The sequence below is a fragment of the Cnephaeus nilssonii genome, assembly GCF_951640355.1.
Source record: "Cnephaeus nilssonii genome assembly, chromosome: 8".
NCBI classification, from domain to species: Eukaryota; Metazoa; Chordata; class Mammalia; order Chiroptera; family Vespertilionidae; genus Cnephaeus; species Cnephaeus nilssonii.
In genome coordinates, this window is record NC_137079.1 from 44,219,842 (window position 1) to 44,238,989 (window position 19,148).

Here is a 19,148-nt window from a genome sequence, read left to right on the forward strand (position 1 = left end):
CAAACCATAAGGTCATCTTCTATTTAAAATTTTTTCCCCCCTCTTTATTGATTAAGGTATTACATATGTGTCCTTATCCCCTCACTGCCTCCCCCACCCGCCTCCACTCATGCCCTCACCCCCCTGGTGTCTGTGTCCATTGGTTAGGCTCATATGTATGCATACAAGTCCTTTGGTTGACCTCTCACCCTCCCCTACCTTCCCTCTGAGGTTTGATGGTCTGATCGATACTTCTCTATCTCTGGATCTGTTTTTGTTCATCAGTTTATGTTCATTATATTCCACAAATGAGTGAGATCATGTGATATTTATCTTTCTCTGACTGGCTTATTTTGCTTAGCATAATGCTCTCCAGTTCCATTCATGCTGTTGCAAATGGTAAGAGTTCCTTCCTTCTTTTTTTACCACAGCATAGTATTCCATTGTGTAGATGTACCACAGTTTTTTAATCCACTCATCTACTGATGGGCACTTAGGCTGTTTTCAAACCTTAGCTATTGTAAATTTTGCTGCCTTGAACATAGGGGTGCATATATCCTGTCTGATTGGTGTTTCTAGTTTCTTGGGATATATTCCTAGAAGTGGGATCACTGGGTCAAATGGGAGTTCCATTTTTAGTTTTTTGAGGAAACTTCATACTGTTCTCCACAGTGGCTGCACCAGTCTGCATTCCCACCAGCAGTGCACGAGGGTTTCTTTTTCTCCGCATCCTTGCCAGAACTTGTCATTTGTAGATTTGTTGATGATAGCCATTCAACAGGTGTGAGATGGTAATGCATTGTCGTTTTGATTTGCATCTCTTGGATGATTAGTTACTTTGAGCATATTTTCATATGTCTCTTGGCCTTCCTTATGTCCTCTTTCAAAAAGTATCTATTTAGGTCCGTTGCCCATTTTTTGATTGTGTTGTTTATCTTCCTTTTGTTAAGTTGTATGAGTTCCCTGTAAATGTTGGAGATTAAACCCTTATCCGTGATAACATTGGCAAATATGTTCTCCCATGCAGTGGGTTTTCTTGTTGTTTTGTTGATGGTTTCTTTTGCTGTGCAGAAGCTTTTTATTTTGATGTGGTCCCATTTGTTTATTTTCTCTTTAGTTTCCATTGCCCTAGGAGCTGTATCGGTGAAGATATTACTTCGGCATATGTCTGAGATTTTTCTGCCTGTGGATTCCTCTAATATTTTTATGGTTTCCCATCTTATATTTAAGTCCTTTAACCATTTTGAGTTTATTTTTGTGTATGGTGTAATTTGGTGGTCTAGTTTCATTTTTTTGCATGTATTTGTCCAATTTTCCCAACACTATTTATTGAAGAGACTGTCTTGACTCCATGTATGTTCTTGCCTCCTTTGTCAAATATTAATTGAGCATAATGGTTTGGTTCGATTTCTCTATTCTATTCCATTGGTCTATATGTCTGTTCTTGTGCCAGTACCAGGAAGTTTTGAGAACCGTGGCTTTGTAATACAGCTTGATATCTGGTATTGAGATCCCTCCTACATTGTTTTTCTTTCTCAGGATTGCTGCAGCTATTTGGGGTCTTTTTTTATTCCAGATGAATTTTTTGGGGAGTTCATTCTAGGTCTGTGAAATATGCCATTGGTATTTTAATGGGAAGTGTATTGAATCTATAGATTGCTTTGGGTAGTATGGACATTTTAATGATGTTGATTCTACCAATCCATGAACACGGTATGTTCTTCCATCTGTTTATGTTTTCCTCTATCTCTTTTTTCAGTGTCCTGTAGTTTTCCACGTATAGGTCTTTTACCTCCTTAAGTTTATTCCTAAGTATCTTACTTTTTTTGGTGTGATGATAAATGGGATTGTGTTTTTAATCTCTCTTTCTGTAAGTTCACTATTGGTGTATAAAAATGCCATAGATTTCTTGGCGTTAATTTTGTATCCTGCTACATTGCCGAATTCATTTATTAAGTCTAATAATTTTTTGATGGAGTCTTTAGGGTTAGCTATGTACAGTATCATGTCATCTGAGAATAATGACAGTTTTATGTCTTCTTTTTCATTTGGATACCTTTTATTTCTTCTTATTGTCTAATTGCTATGGCTAGCACTTTCAGTACTATGTTCATCTTCTTAATTGTGCAAATGTTTTGACTATATCTCAGCAACTTATCCAAAGAGCAAATTAAAATAATATTGTTGTTACCTGATAAAAAATGTCTGTGGTTTTATTATTATTTTTAAAAACCCATTTGGATGGTTCTTCTTTCTATGAAGTTGCATTTAGTTTATTTCCAAATGGAGTATGGTATATTCTGCTTTTATAGATGAAATTATCCTAAAATTCCTTAACTATTTTGTAGACATCACTTTTCTCAATAAAGCCCAACATAGTCATAATGTGAATAAATTATAATATTGCTTACAGTTAAACGTTGTATTCTCGATAACTTTATTTATATGGTTTTCTTTATTTAAAAGACCATCTTGAAATGAGCGATGTATCTATAATAATTATGGTTAACTGTAGTAAAAATGAATAATTTCCAACTGGTGGTTTTGATAATCATGGATCAGCACTTGGAGCAGGTTTAGTGCAGAGTAGGAGTTTAATAAATACTTGTTAAATCAATCTTTAACATGTTACTGTTAGTTCTTTCAATTTTATCTAATTTTTCTGGCCTCATAAAGTATTGACATCAGTTCTCAAGCCACTAAATTTTATCTTAGAGAAGAAACCAATAGAAAAGAAGACAGATATAGTATCTTCCACATGTTTGGCAAACCGTAAATATTCTAAAGTTTTAAAAGTTCATGATTTTACATGCCAAGTATACTTAGGTGAGCGGTGTTGATTTAATCTTTGTGCTTTTTCTCTTCTTTTCTTTTGTAATATTACAGCTTCTAGAAAGGTCTCAAATAAAAAAAAATTCAAAAGCTATGAAATTTAGACTATGACAATAATTTAAAAAATGCAGAAAGGGCACTGGTAGATTTTTAAAAACTATTTTAATACAAGATTAATAGCAATTTTCTATCCAAATCAGAAATGAAAAATCTTAACCCAAATAATATTCATTTGACAGTCACATAAAATTTTAGGTTTGATTGGTGCACACATTTATCCTGCATATATATTACGCATATGCACGCAGAGACCTCACTATTAGCCATCGTTAGGTTTCTTTTCATGGACATACCTCCTTGCAAGGCAAGGTCAAAGATTCCAGGAACTATTCAACTTTGAATGAAATTCACATGGCCCCATGCTAGGCTGAGTTCTCATGTTGTAGCAAATCATGATATAGCAAGGCTCCAGAATGCATACAAATCAATACTCTATTTGTATAATTTGGCCTAAAACTAAACACTGGCTAATGTCTCCACCGAGGAGGAACACACTGCAAATTTATAAGTTATGGTCTCCTTTACTCTTCTGCTGGCAAAGCTAAACTACCATTTGTTTGTTTGTTTGTCTTGTTAAAAGTCAGGTCTGTTAGTGACTGTAAGTAAATGAAAATGAGTTTGAATTTCTGCAAGTTGTAGATAAGTCAAAACTTTCATTTGCTAACACTTCCACCTTTAATCAAACCACTTGACAATTAGCCTTGCAAATAGAAGTAACAAAAGAATCACAACTCAGGAATTTGCTAAGGTTTTATTCCTCCTTGGGGACTTTAGTTGGTGTTCAGTGTGTAGCCAAAACATATATGTAATGGCTAAAGTATTAAAGTAGGCTAATGTCTGCAGCAGGGAATATAAATTAAATATCAGGGTTCTGCGACCAATAATATTTTCAGTTTGAGTTATAGAATGTTACTTTTATAATTAATACAGCTTGTCAATGAATAATAGTGTTTCTCAGTGTAGACAAGTAGTATTTTCTATCCCTTACAATTAAAACAGGTCATACAAGATACTTATCTGGGTAAGTCACTGTAAGGGAGTCAGATTGCTATTGCTAAGGTTGTTCGAGGAAGGCTACAATCAAAGTGCCAACTTGACCTTCATTAAGATGACAGAAGGTTGTCATGGCTGTCCTTCAGTACAGAACCATAGCAGAGCTCTAATTCATGAATTTGTTATTCATTCTTCTCTGCTAAAGACTTTAGCCTCTGTTTAGCTTTTGTTGTAACATATACAAAGTATAATATACACCAATTACAGACGTGTATTTCTGTTAGAAAAATACATATTATAACTAAACATGTAAATAGAGGCACTTCAATAAGCTAAGTGTTTGCAGTTATGAGCATCACCCAACAAGTTCTAGTTCCGACTTCAGTGAGCCCATCCCTCTCTACTTGTAACAGAGGTTATGATGTCATTACAGAACTTAGGAGACATCAAAGCCAAGAAGTCAGGTCATGAAAAATAATGCAGCATCATTGCTTCCCCTATCACAATGCTTAAATGAGAGAAATTAATTTGGTCAGAGGTGGGGTCGGGTGAGATGAGGTTCCAAAGTTCTTCTGAAATGGAGTAACTAGATTAAATCTCATGTTAAATTAGTCTGAAATCATATGAAATATTAGAATGATGATAAAATCCAGAAAGTACCATTTGAATAATTTTGACCACATTCATGCAGGTGACTAATATTGTGGCATCATTAACTGATAGTCATTTCAGCTCTCTGCCTGGCTCAGATGGATCACTACATCTAACCATTATGAATACTATTAATAACTAAGGTGTTGAAATAAATGAAGCAGGTGTTTATATGTTATCTGTGTGTTTAGTGTGTATAGAACATAGGTTCAAATTCATTAATATAATGTGTACTCATACACATGCACAAAACCATTTTGGGTGAAAACACAGGGAAAACAAGGTATTCTGATCTATTTCATAGAAGACAATGCAGACACATTTAAAAAAGGAAAGACTTGAAGTTTAAAGCCATAAAAACAAATTATTACTCAAAATTCTGTCAAACCAAGGTTGATTTAATTTGTATTGCACCTTAATTATTCAGAGAAAGACAATACTGATTTCTGAACATACAATGACGTGAGCAACATAAATTGGTCCTTTGTAGAGATATTTTATGTAAAATTGGTGACCGAAAGCCAAAATTTGGCAGTGAAATGTTTTTCTAGAAGTATGTAATGCTGAATTAGGTTAAATGTTAATTTCATAAAAATGTTAATGAAAAGATGCCACAAAGTCTCTCAGAATTCTACATTTCATATTTCATTAGGCATACTATAGCAATAGATGCTTCTAAATACTTTCAGTTTTGCAAAAGTGCTCAATTATACTTAATACTATTGTGCCGCATATGCTCTACTTAAATGTGATGACTAAATCAATAACTAATTATAATTTTGATGAGGAAGGGGATTGAAAAATACCATTTACATGTCATTACTGTCAATGGGTTAATTAACAGTGACTGATGTACTATGGTGTCTTAAAACATTACTTTTCCCAACCCCAGATGCATCATAAAAACCAAGAAACACATGGATAGTCAATGTATTCATAAAGCCCCAGTTTGGTTCATTTTGCTTCTCTCTGTCAGGGGAGCACAGGGCCTAGCTTTGGCCCACGTGGGTGGACCAGTTAGGCTGTGGCTCTAAATTGGCCTCTTGTGTTAGGACATTTTCTCAAGTGCCAGGTTGGAATCCTAGGCTGAAGGCATTGTATGTGAAAACAATGGTTTTGTGTGAATAACACATTCTTTACCCATACAGTTTCCATCACCAGTAATGTCCTACATACCCATGGCTCTCTCCATGAGCTCAGTACGGTCTGGAGCATCCAGGACAAAGCACGCTCATGCAAAAAGGGTGTGCCCTGGCAAACTTTTATTAAATGGACAGTTAGATACGTAAAAAGGTCTCTTTCTTGATTCTTGGTGCTCACAGATCATTGAAGAATCCCTTCTCTGAGCAGCACAAAACAAGAAGAGCTGGTTGACAAAACATTTTTGTTACAAAGGTGTGTCAACCCTGAGCTTGGAATTAAGAAGTTAAAATCTGTGATTTATATATATATAGATATAAAAATAGATGATCATACTAAGACTAAAAAAGTGAAAGAAATCTCCATGTCAATACTATATATATATATTTTTTTTGTCTTGACTTTTTTTGTTGTGAGTTATTTTGTAAGAGAATGCCCTTGTGATGCAGAAACCAATTGACACAAAGCAAATGGCTAAAAATGAAAACTCACTGATGGGTCTAACTGCTTGTCAGTTCACTAAAAGAAATCTTCATTTGGGAGGTAATGAGCACAGGGGCAGAAACCAAATTAATGTCCAACCTATGGCTAAAACAAAGCGATTGCATTTGTTGATGATTATTTTCAATTCAGATCCTTGAGGAGGACTAATTGATAGGGAAGTCCACTAGTAACTGAAGATGAAGGGGAAAATCTGTGCCAATTGGATCCAGTGGACAGACATTAAGAGAACTGAGGAGAATGGTACCATTCCTACAATTGAAATTGGTCAGGGTGAGGGAGGTGCTGAGTTGTAGAAATATTTTGTGTCATTTTAAAGGTAGAATTCAAATTTAGTACCAGTACTTCTAAATCAGTTTGGTGCTGTATGGTTAGAGTGCAAGACGATACCACCAAGCCAACAGTGTATTTTCACTTCACTAAAAACATTTTTAAACTTTCTTCCCCATAGCATTTTTTTTTAAAACCCAACGAGTCACAGAAAAGCTTACACTGGGAGTTGCCTGGCAATACTGAACTGATAGTGTTAGAGCTCTTTTATTTTTCTCTCTGGTTTGCTTCTTTGTTGAAAATGCAGTTGTCTTGGGGTTTGGCCTGATTTTATGAAGAACATGATTCCTACTTTTTTTTTAAAAGTTGTTATAAAGCGGGGAGGGGGACGACTCACAACGTGAGATTCCTTTACTTCTGCAGCATAAAAGCAAATGAAGGTAAGAAAATCTCCTGGTACGAAAGATTTGAGTAAGAATTCTCTAGAATAGACAAGGTCCCCACAGATAGCGAAGGAAAGAGGAAGCAGTGCAGTCTGGCACCCGGTACTCTTTGGGAAAACAAAAAGGGAGGCAGAGTGCAGTACTGCTCTTCTCATAGAAAACGGTAAGTTTTTGTGGCATGGTCCATTGTCCAAGAGTGTAAGAAAAGAAGTGAGTTGGCTGTTCAAATAGCTAAAATGCAGTTTCATCTGACCAAAAACCCAGGATTATCTGCACAGTCTCTGCAGTGCCAGGACAATGCAGACGAGAGACGCTGAGAGCAGGGAGTGGCCGAGCTGGGCTGCAGAAGAGTCTACTTCTCTCCGGTCGGGATCTACAGCAGGGGCCTCCGTGGTGACAAACTCAAACTCCGTGGGACACACATCATCCATGCACCCACTGCCACTCCCCGAGCCACTGGATTCATCACCTGGTGTGGACAGATGGACAAAGAAAATTAGACCACAACCTGGAAAGACTGGAGGCACGCAATGGAATTGGGCATGGTGGTGGGAGGGGACATTTCCCCACCCAAGGGTCCCCCACCCCATCTCAACAGGTTTGCTTTTTTTTTTTTTTTTTGAGAGAGAGAGAGAGAGGAAAAAAGAGGGAAAGAAACATCATTTATCGGCTGCCTCCTGTGCGCCCTCTGCTGGGGATTGAGATCACAACCCGATCATGTGCCCCATCTGGGAATGGAACCAGTGACCTCTTGATGCATAGGTCAATGGTCAACCACTGAGTCACACTGGTTGGGCATCAACAGGTTTGCTTTTAATGGGCAAGGTTGTGATGGGCAGGTGGACTGTATCGATATAAGGAACAGTAAAATTGATACCCAGAGTTACCCAATAAGGAACGAGAGAATTCTAGACCTAAGGAGAGGCCATACCTACCATATTGGCATTGGAAACATATCTCTTATTTTGGCCAATATTTAAATTACTTTAAGAAATTCCATTCTTTGCTCTTTTTGTACCCCAGAGCCATTGTTTTTAGTGATTATCATAAAGGATTTTGGAAGAATTTTTTTTTTAAGTAAGGAGAAGTAACAGTCAAATAGAGGAAAGCAAACACTGTGAATAAAAAATCAGAGGAGCAGAAGCACAAGGTTGTGGAAGGCACATACTATTATTACTTTTGACTACTTTAAAACTAGGTTTTTATTAATTTTAGAGAGATAGGGAGGGAGAGAGAGAGATAGACACATCAATGAAGAGAGAATCATTAATCAACTGCCTCCTGCATGCCCCCTACTGGGGATTGAGCCTACAAGCCTACAACTATGTGTCCTAAATGGGAATCTAACTGGTGACCTCTTGGTTCATAGGTCAATGCTCAACCACTTAGCCACACCAGCCGGGCTTGACTACTTTTTTTGACCTCTGTTCCCCTAAGAACCAGGTTAGACTTTGTCTCAACCAGCCTCTCTCTTTAAACCAGGTGTTGATTCACGATGGCTTGAAGTCTCATCTGGTCTGCTGCATGGTTTTGTATGGCCCACAACCCAAGAAAGATTTTTATGTTTTCAAGTGTTTGGAAAAAATCAAATGAAAAATAATACTTTGTGACATGTGAAAAAATGTGTATGTGAAATTTAAACTTCAGTGTCCATATGGAAAGTTATAATGGAATGTAGCCACAGCCATTCACTTACACATGGTTTAACTCTGTGTTCACACATGGCCCTCAAAGCTGAACATGTTTAATATCTGGTCCTTTACAAAAAAAGTTTGCCATTTCTTGCTTGAAGCCAATGCCCAGGTACCCAAACAGTATGTGGTCTTAGTGCAGCATCTTGCTTGCCCAGCATGCCTCTGGGCCTGTTCTATTCCCACTTCTTACTGCTTTGGTCTTTCTAGTTTCATAAACCCTGTGTTTCAGACCTGGGTCCCAGATCAAGCTCCATCAATTACTAGCTGCTGCAATTGTGTTGTTTACTTGTTTTCTTACTTTCTATTAGAGGCCCGGTGCATGAATTTGTGCATGGGTGGGGTCTGGCCAGCCCACCCCAATGGGAGCCCATCGGGTTGGGCCGGCAGGGGGAGGGGCCTTGGGCAGTTGGCCGGCCGGCACCGCCCCTGATCAGACCCCAACACCCTGATTGGGGGTGGGGCCAGCGAGGGGTGGCCGATTAGGGCCCAGCTCAGGCTGGTTGGCTGCCACAGTGTGTGTTATAGCCACTGGCCATTCTGGTCATTCTGCCGTTCTGGTCGCTGGGCTTTTATATATAGAGACTAGTGGCCCGGTGTATGAAATTTGTGCACGGGGGGGCGGGGGGGGGGGAGGGTTTCCTCAGCCCAGCCTGCACCCTCTCCAATTGGGGACCCCTTAGAGCAGTGGTTCTCTCAACCTTTCTAATGCCGAGACCCTTTAATACAGTTCCTCATGTTGTGGTGACTCCCCAACCATAAAATTATTTTCATTGCTACTTCATAACTGTAATTTTGCTACTGTTATGAATCGTAATGTAAATATCTGTGTTTTCCGATGGTCTTAGGTGACCCAGCTAGTGGTTCTCAACCTGTGGGTCACGACCCACAGGTTGAGAACTGCTGCTGTAGAGCCTAAGACCAACGGAAAACACAGATATTTACATTACGATGTAAATATCTTAGGCGACCCAGCTAGCGGTTCTCAACCTGTGGGTCACGACTCACAGGTTGAGAACCACTCCTGTAGAGCCTAAGACCAACGGAAAACACAGATATTTACATTACGATTCATAACAGTAGCAAAATTACAGTTATGAAGTAGCAATGAAAATAATTTTATGGTTGGGGAGTCACCACAACATGAGGAACTGTATTAAAGGGTCTCGGCATTAGAAAAGTTGAGAACCACTGCCTTAGAGGATGCCTGACCGCCGGTTTAGACTCGATCCCTGTGGGATCGAGCCTAAACCAGCGGTCGGACATCCCTCTCACAATCTGGGACTGCTGGCTCCTAACCGCTCACCTGTCTGCCTTCCTGATTGCCCCTAACTGCCTCTGCCTGCCTGATTGCCCCTAACCTCTCTGCCTGTCTTCCTGATTGCCCCCAACTGCCCTCCCCTGCTGGCCTGATCTTGCCCCCAACTGCCTCTGCCTGCATGATCACCCCCAACTGCCCTCCCCTGCTGGCCTGATCTCACCCCCAACAGCCCTCCCCTGCTGGCCTGATCTCGCCCCTAACTGCTCTGCCCTGCTGGCCTGATCGCCCCTAACTGCCTCTGCCTGCCTGATTGCCCCTAACTGCCCTCCCTTACAGGCCTGATCTTGCCCCCAACTGCCCTCCCCTGCCGGCCTGGTTGCTCCCAACTGCCCTCCCCTGCTGGCCTTATCTCGCCCCCAATTGCCCTCCCCTGCCAGCCTGATCACCCCTAATGGCCTCTGCCTTGGCCCCCACCACCATGGCTTTGTCCAGAAGGAAGTCGGACATCCGGAAGATGGTTGGTTGACCCAGTTTAATTAGCATATTACCCTCTTAGTAGTATAGATAGATTATATAGAATAGGATTGCTTAAATGGGGGTAGGGAAAGCCTTTTTCATCAGGAGGAGATGCTCTTGGCAGACAAAAATACATAATCCCTATATCTGGACTGGTAGCCAGCTATATGCACAATACTGCCAAACAGGTCATTAAAAAATTGAACCACTTTCTTACACCTTACACCAAACAGCTGTTGCCCTTAAAACCCCTCCTCAGCCTTAGGTTCTGCCTTCACAGTTCACCCAGATTAGGTTCTGATTGGTCGGTTTCTATGCCAGTCAGCGTCAAAAGCTCCACCTCCTAGGCAGCCATTGGCTCCTCGCACTTCACTCAGATTTGGTTCTGATTGTTTGGTTTCTATGCCAGTCAGCATCTCTGAGCCTATCAATGGGCCTGATCAGAGAGGCGGGGCTGATCAGCAGCCCCAGTGGAGGCCCTAGAGAAAGAGATGTGTGGCTGCTGACCAGGCCCGGAGCGAAAGAGAGAGGCAAGTGTTGATCAACAGCTGCCATGGAGGCTATGGATCAGACCCTGTTTCTCCCCCCAGGCCTCTCTTCAGGCCTGATCCATAGCCCCCTCGGCAGTCAGTGCTGGGTCTGGGCTTCCACAGCCATGGCAGTCAGTGCTGGGTCACCACGGCAACCCTGCACTGACTTCTGGTCAGTTGAGCCTTTGGTCGTTTTGGATGTTAGGGACCCTGAGTTTTTATATATTAGGATTAGTCCCCTCCATGAGAATATAAACTTGTTGAAGGCAGAGATTTTGTGTCACTGTGTACTTCTGATCCCATGCCTTTAATGGGATCCCCATGCCTTTAAGGGGAAATACAGAAGATGCTCAATAAATAGCTTTATTGTAAATAAATGTGCCTTGGGCAGCTTACTCAGGTTCTGTCATTTTCCTCATCTCAGGAAATATGGACAATAGGATTAACTTGCAGAGTATGTGTGAAGACACCCTGGTGAAATGTGTGAGGACACCAAACCCAGTGCTCACAATGATGCCTGATGGAAAAACACATGGTTCCCACAGCAAAGGCGACCTAGATTTTAACTTGCTGTATTTAATTTAAGTGAATTAGGGCAAATCAGTTAGCCTTGTTGAGGCTCTGTTTCTTCTTATCCTGTAAAAATGAGAATAATCCAATTTGTTTCACAGAATTGTTATGGGGCATAAGTGAGATGTTGTTCCTGGGAGGACTCAGGAGATTGTAAACCGGGTAATGACATTTGCTATTTTCCCCACTTGCTCAGTGATTCCTTGCAATAGCCCTAACTCCTCCCTGCTGCCCTTCAGTGGTGATGAGCTTGTTATGCTGCTCCTGAAAGATTGATGCCATTTTGGCTGCTTGATGCTACTTAAATAAAAGCTAAGGTGATACAGGGACTTCTCTAATGTATTCTGGAGGAGAAGGGCACAACTCACCACAATTTGTTTTGTTTTAAAAAGGGACATCTAAATTCCAGATAAGATCACTTGAATACAATCTACCAGGTTCTTCACATTTTCTCTGGTTTATCTTTAGTGGCCTTTACAAGTGGGAAAATGCCCATTAATTAAATTTAGAGAAAACAGAGTTGCTAAGGGGGTTGTTCTAAACTAGTATCATGAACAAGAAGTAATTTAACCTTTACAAAGCTATTATTAAAGCTATTTAGAATATTTAAAATGTGGTAAGCAAATAATGACAGGGGATTCCAGATGAGAAAAGTAATGGCCCCATCTCTTTCTGAGAGGAATCACAAATGCATGAGTGATTTTTAAAAATGTCAAAAGAAATAAGGGTGATTATGGCTAGAAGATGTGATAATGGTTTGTATGACAGACACTATCATAACATGAAGGGACAAATTTGGTACTTGGGTTAGAGTCAAGTGACTCTCTTAGCTACTTTGAATTTTTCATTGTTTGCTTTTTAAGGGGAAATGGAGCAAAATCTCTTCTCAAGAATTTTCCATAAGCATTGCAGACTGACGTGTATATAACCTCTTTAGGTAAGAGAAGAGAGAGAAATAAGACCAATATCAACTAATCCTTATGCATCTTGAATAATTTATTCTAATAGTCATTATCCAGATAATAAACCATTTTGTTAGCTAGAGAAGACAGAACAGATAAATTGAGATGAGTGAGGCTAAGTAATGAGCAAGGGAGAAGCAGAAAAGTCTAAAATCTTATGTTCTCTTCTGAAGAAGAAAGGAGAGGCATAGTAAAGAGGGAGATAATAATGGGGTGAGTCTGAGAAATTTTATAGCAATGAAGTCTATCTGGTGTCCAATTACCCTACATTCAGAAAATTAATTTTTGTTATTTAAAATATAATAAAGCACTAACATTTTTCTGCAGGGGACAACTCATAGGATGATGGCTAAGACTTAGATGAAACTTCTTTCTATCTCATTAATTCAAGCACACAAGCATCATCTTTGGCATCAGTGACCAAATTACAGAATCACTGGCAACTCCACATTTCATGTTTAAGAAATATTTTCCTGAGAACTCTCTCTGTAAGGTGCTAACTTAAAAAAAAAAAAAAACTAACAAAAAAAGTGCCTTAATAGTTATGCGTCTTGAAACCATTTAGACGAAACTCAAATATACACTGAGTGGCCAGATTATTATGATATCTGAACGCATAATAATCTGGCCACTCAGTATATGCGTGTGTGTGTGTGTGTGTGTGTGTGTGTGTGTGTGTGTGTGTATGAGGCCTGGTGCATGGGTGGGGTCCTGCCAGCCTGGCCACGGGGAGGGGACATGGATGGTTGGCCAGCCCGCCTGCTGGTCGAACGCCTGGTCGAGGGGACAATTTGCATATTAGCCTTTTATTATATAGGATATACACTGAGTGGCCAGATTATTATGCGTTCAGAGATCATAATAATCTGGCCATTCAGTGTAGTTTCATGTCAATGTTCACTTAGTAGCCTTTCAAGTAACTTCTAATGCTTTTATGATATTTAATAAAATAGTTAAGTGTGATATTGCATCTATATTTTACTATTTCTCTAAATATTTCAGATATAAATGTTAATGGTTCCTGTATGTGTATGACTGCATAGAGAGAACATTAATACAGTTGAATTCATGGCACATGAGTTATTATCTTAGCTCCTTTAAATATGGCCTCTGCCTGGCTGGCTTGGCTCAGTGGTTGAGCATCAACCTATGAACCAGGAGTCATAGTTCAATTCTCAGTCAGGGCACATGCCTGGGTTTTGGGCTTGATTCCCAGTGTGAAGTGTGCAGGAGGCAGCCAATCAATGATTCTCTCTCATCATTGATGTTGCTCTCTCTCCCTCTCCTTTTCTCTCTAAAATCAATTAAAAAAAATATGGCCTCAAATGAACTTCCCAACAACCTCGTAGGCAAGTGTTTCCCATTGAATAGTAGAGGAACCTGAGACTCAGGAAATAATTTGTTAAAGACCCTAGTTTATAAGTTACAAAACAGGGATTCCAGCCAAGCCTTGTCTTGAGTAATCTTAACAATGTTCTTCTTTTGGTGGTTGGGGTGAGGGGAGGGGGCAGAGTTGGGGTCAGAGACATAAATGTTGATGGGGAAAGGAGAAAGCCAAAACATTACTTTGTTGCTTTATCATGAACAGGTCAACTGGCAGATGAAACTCAATTTTAGCTTTGGTACAGCTGAATGCAATCCACTAAAATTTAGTGGGTTGCATCCTTAAGACCAGCTATGATTTTAGTAGTATCCTAAGTTTTGTGAGTCAGAGCTTTCTGTCTGAAGGACTATAAACAGTTTTGTAGATTGGGCAAGAATAACACAAGATGAAAGGTGCGCATTGCTCTTGAAGAGAAATGCTGATATCATCTTCAGTGACCATTGCTCACTCTGGAGGTTACTGGTAAGGACTTTCTTACTTGTGTCCTGGAAGTTGACGTCATTGCCATTGTATGCATTCTTTAGTTTGTTGGTCATCACGCGGAGAGCCATGATCTGCTGCCTGATGAAAGTGTCGGGCCGGGTGATGTCGACATCCACCTCAGGATTGTTGATCTGGTTGGTCAGCCCATCATTCATGATCTCAGGCAAGTATCTGCAGGGCACAGAGGGAGAGGACAGATGAGGGTGAGGCAGGAAGGATCTGGAAACTGGATTCTGCCACGCTGTTTCTAACAGTGAGCCAAAACCTTGGTAGAATCAGGGCCCAGTTCCTGGCAAAAAAGTAAAAACATGAAATAAATGTTCTCAGATGAAGATTGGCTAAAATGGCTTCACAGTAGTTTTTTTAAATGGCACTGAGTTCTTAGGTAGGCTTGCCTACAGATGACTGCACAATAGAAATGACTTATAGAATGACTTATAGAAATTATTACTTTAACTACTCTTTCTCTCTCCATCCCAAATGTTAGATACTTAAGTCAGGAACTTGATGGCTTACTCAACCGTTCTGTTAATTTTGTTAGTAAGAACTAAACTTGTAAATTACTTATGATCTTACAGAGCTCTCTTGTATGAGGCTGTTCTATCTCAACTGAGGAGGCCCTGACCTCATATTTTTAATCAGAAGAATCTTCAGATAAAAATAACCATCTTTGGGAAGTTTGAGGAGTCACCAGTGATTGCTGGAATCCTTGAGGTGTCCATTAGGGTTTTTATTTTACAATAGAATCTTGGGTCTAATTCAATATTGGGTAAAATAGAGGGTAAATCGAATGGTTCTTTAATTTTCTTACTTGTACTGAAATGGAAAATTTATATTAATATTTCTTTTACTTGTACTAAAATGTCAAAATTGTCTGTTCTTCAAAGTCAACTGGCTAAGCTGCCCAGGTGTATTTATACTGGGGAGACCAAAGATCTGAGAAAAGTGCTTGGAGCCCTCTCTGACTCCGTACTCTCATGGCCTGTCAGTTTTCCTTCCTCCTACTCTTCTTCCACCCGATTCTTCTCTCATTTCCCATGTCCCTCTGGAGTGCAGACAGCCGGAGCAGCCTCACACCGACTTCCCTGTTCTGTCTTTCCTTTTTAGTGCAGTCAGCACATGCTGTCTGATTAATCTTCATGAAATACCGCTTTCATCTTGTCGTTCTTCTGTTTTAAAATTTTTGATGATAGTACCTAATGTCCACTGAGAGCTTATGGAAGCCAGGCGCTGTGCCAAGCACTTGGACATGCATTTTAGAATCCAGTCTCCCAGCAAATGTAGGAGGTGGCACTATTTTATCCCCATTTTGTAAAGGAGAAAACTGAGGCGTAAAGAGGAAAACATAACTGTGTAAAGTCACAGAGCTAATAGATGGCAAAACGATGACTAAAGCCTGGGCAGTCTGGCTTCAGAGCCCACGTGCCCCCATACTGCATCATATGCCTGTCAATCCTAAGCTCCGATCCACACTTTCTACCTCAGCAATCAAAGCCCATTTCCATCCCATCTCCCCTTTCTTATACTCCAGTGCTTGCTGTAAAGGACCTTTCTTGCCTTACAGAATCCATCCCCTGTATACATCTGATGCATGCCTGTCCCTGCGTACACCTTTTCCTTGCCTACAATCCCTTTCTCACGTAGGTCCCAAATATCCTGAAGCCTCAGGTCAGTCTTCACTCTCCCCTTAAGATATTTTCCAGATTTTAGGGTTCTCCCCATTCCTCTGTAGGGCCTCCAGGCTCAGCTGGACATTTTGTGTACAGCTTCAAGCCACCTGCTGAGGGAATAAGGTGAAGCTGAAACCAGTCCTAGTTCTGTGCTCATAAAGCTATGCATGCATCTGCAGGGCACTCGTCAGCAAAACGGGTACCTTTTACTTGGCTTTTGTTGGAATCCTTTTATTTTAGAAAATTTCAATATATACCAAAGTGGAGACAAGAGGATAATGGTCCCCATGTACCGACCTGGGTGCTTTTTTCTAACTCCTGCAAAGGCTCTATATTTGTTTGTGCTCTGATATGAAACAGGGTTACCCTCAAAGGGGTAAGAAAGAGAGTTTAAGGAAGAGACTATTTATAAAGGTGTAGACAGCGTGGAAGGAAACCAGCACAGGGTATCGGAGAACCCTGGGGATCAACTGCACAAAAACTGAAATCACAGACAGGGGCCAAATGACATGACAAGAACCATCATTAGGTTATGATTCCCTGACCTCTGTAGTGCCTCCTTCTGACCTCTGGCTGCTGTCTCCTATTGGCCGAAACCAAGTGGAAGCCAGCATGCAAGGGGGCCCAGGTAATACAGTTGGTAGAGATTCTCCCTCAGGGCAGACATCAAGGTGGAGGGCTGAAGAGTGGTTCTCAGGGGAATCAGGACATCAGGCACAGACAACTGGTAGGCTGGGCACTAACTGCTATTATTATCATTCTTTTACTTCCTCTAGTACTATTGCTTGAAAGCTGAAAAACACTCCTTTTTCTTTATTTTTGTGTGCTTCCTGTTTACATATTCTTATACAATACACTGAAAATTGTTTCCTTTCCTACTGGTAACATTCCAAGTTCCAGAAACAAAAGGCTCTATCCATCAGTCTCCAGAAGAAGAAATAGAAACACACAGAGAAACTTACATTTAAGCCATTTGTTCAGCGATTGAAATCCTATGCATGATGTGTTTGTGTATGAATTGGCTTACTCATTTTAAATCAGATTTCCCCGAAGAAGCTCCGTGTCTTTATCCATATCTTGAACAAAATCGATTTCCCAATGTTCACTACATAATGAATAATAAAGCACCCAAAGTGCATCAAAAATTCTTTTCCAAAAGGCTTCACAATATTTACTGCCTTAAAAATGTTCTAATTGAAATTTTTTAAAAAGTCATGGAACTCTATCTCTTCATTTTTGCAGTAAAGAACTTCTGTGCTGCCTTTTGACATACTTGATATACCAATAAATTCTTATGGGATTCTGAGATTGTTTTCCTGATCTAACTTCTAAAATGTGACATTGGATTGACTATATTTGACATTCAATTATATGTGCTGGGCCCTGTGATCTCTACCTAATTATTAAAGCCCATTGGAATAAACAATAGCCAGTTCAGGCTAGCCTTTGCTGGTACTGGAGCGGAGAGGGGCTGAAAGGTGACCGTCGGTGTTGCCTCTCGACATTTAGGACAATGACTCTTGCAGCTGGACCTGTGCTGAGTCAGGGGGAGCTCTGTTTCTTTCAGATGCTGTGCGCACTGCATGGCTGGCTGAGACTCATTTATCAGACGCTGACTGCTCTAGCTTACATTGGGAATGGTACCCCTGGGAGTCTGAGCATACAGGAACAATGAGAGACTGCCAAATACACCCAGCCTCTAACTGTGCCTACTGATGCTCAGCCACTTACAATAAAAACAAGGAACAATGCTCCCGTGTCCTCAAGAACCTTTTCTCCTTTCTATGTATTCAAAGGGTAACTCTAGAGACAATGTGGAACTTAAACTGAAAAACACTGTTGAACAGGAAAATGGCCATTTTGTCACTCCACAGTACATCCTGAGGACAAATCTCTGGATGGCCGGGGTGCAGCCTGAAGGATCTATGGGAGCCCAGCTCAGCTCCAGGACCCATGAGCCCATTTATTTGTTCCCTTTCGTGGTTGATCTCTTTTTATAATGATCATATACTGCAAGAATGGATATAGCTTTGAGCTCATACTATTCTTCCCTTTATTAGGTTTTGCACCAGCCCTTTGGCATGACAACGTTCTATTTTTGCACCCTCACAGTTCTGGGAGACATGGAAAGGAAGAGACTCTTGTTACAGGTAGCTCAGGTTCTGAGGCTGGATGCACATTTACCTGGGGCAGAGAGAATCCAGAAAAAAAGGACAAATAGGATTGTCATCGTTTTTCAATGTTTCATTCTGTGGGGTGTCAAGTGGGTGGTACAGTCAAGCATAGTTTTCTCATCCTGGTTCCTTTTTATTTTGCAACAGCATGTATAGAGACTAAACCTTTGGCAATTTTGCAGAATTATTGTTTTTCACATCTGCTATGGTATGAATGTATATGCGTCCTCCAATTCATATGTTGAAAACCTAATGCTCAAGGTGATGCTATTATGGGTAAGGCCTTTGGGGAGCAATTAGGCAGGGCTCTCAGGATTGAGATTAGTGCCCTCATTAAACAGGGGCTAGAAAGCTAGCCTTGCCCCTTCCGACACCTGTAAGAAGGACACAGTAAGTCTGCCCAGAAGAGGGTCCTCACCCGGCCGTGCTGATCTTGGACTTCCAGCCTCCAGACGGTGAGAAATAAATTTCTGTTGTTTATTTGTTTTGCTATGGCGGCCAGAACAGACTAAGACATCTCATTTCATATTGTGATGCAGGCTTCCTAGATCATATTCAAACACTATAGCTGATTAGGGTGGAAGAGCCCCAGGGGAATGTAAGGGGAATGATACAGTAACCTTGTGGGTGGCTGCAGGCTCTGCGCTGAGACCCTGCCTGACAGAGTTGACAGCCTCTGTCCCCTGAGAGACATTATACCTGAGAGACATTACACCTGAGAGATAAATACGTGTGCTCACAGAAGTGTCCCACAGGCCAGCCACAGTGCCTGTCATTGGCAACATTCAAAATCACTCCTTTCAGTTGATACTTCCAGAAAGACCCTGTTGATATCTGAACCTGCTTGCTGGGAGGCGAAACACATTCACTAATCAGTATTCAGTGTTTCTCATCACCACGTTAATGCTGGTAGTTGTTCTGATGAAAGGAGTTGCCTAGGGAGGGAACGGGATACACACCTCTCAAGATCTAATGGGATTTGACAGTCAGTCAAGTCTGAGAAGTGGGCACTTGCAAGGAATGTTAGCTTTGTGGTGC

The 19,148-nt window shown here is 40.7% G+C and overlaps 1 protein-coding gene across 1 annotated transcript in view; it reads right to left on the reverse strand.

Annotated features, from left to right (window-relative positions):
* Window positions 1-2,954: 2,954 nt before the first annotated feature.
* The window catches only part of GPC6 (glypican 6), a 1,109,667-nt gene continuing 1,093,473 nt past the window's right edge, over window positions 2,955-19,148 (reverse strand). The window contains exons 8-9 of the mRNA XM_079779109.1: window positions 14,262-14,437; window positions 2,955-7,338 (exon numbers count right to left, since the gene is read on the reverse strand). Coding sequence (XP_079635235.1) covers window positions 7,136-7,338; window positions 14,262-14,437 — 379 coding nt within the window. The 3' untranslated portion in view covers window positions 2,955-7,135. The remainder of the gene's footprint in view (window positions 7,339-14,261; window positions 14,438-19,148) is intronic.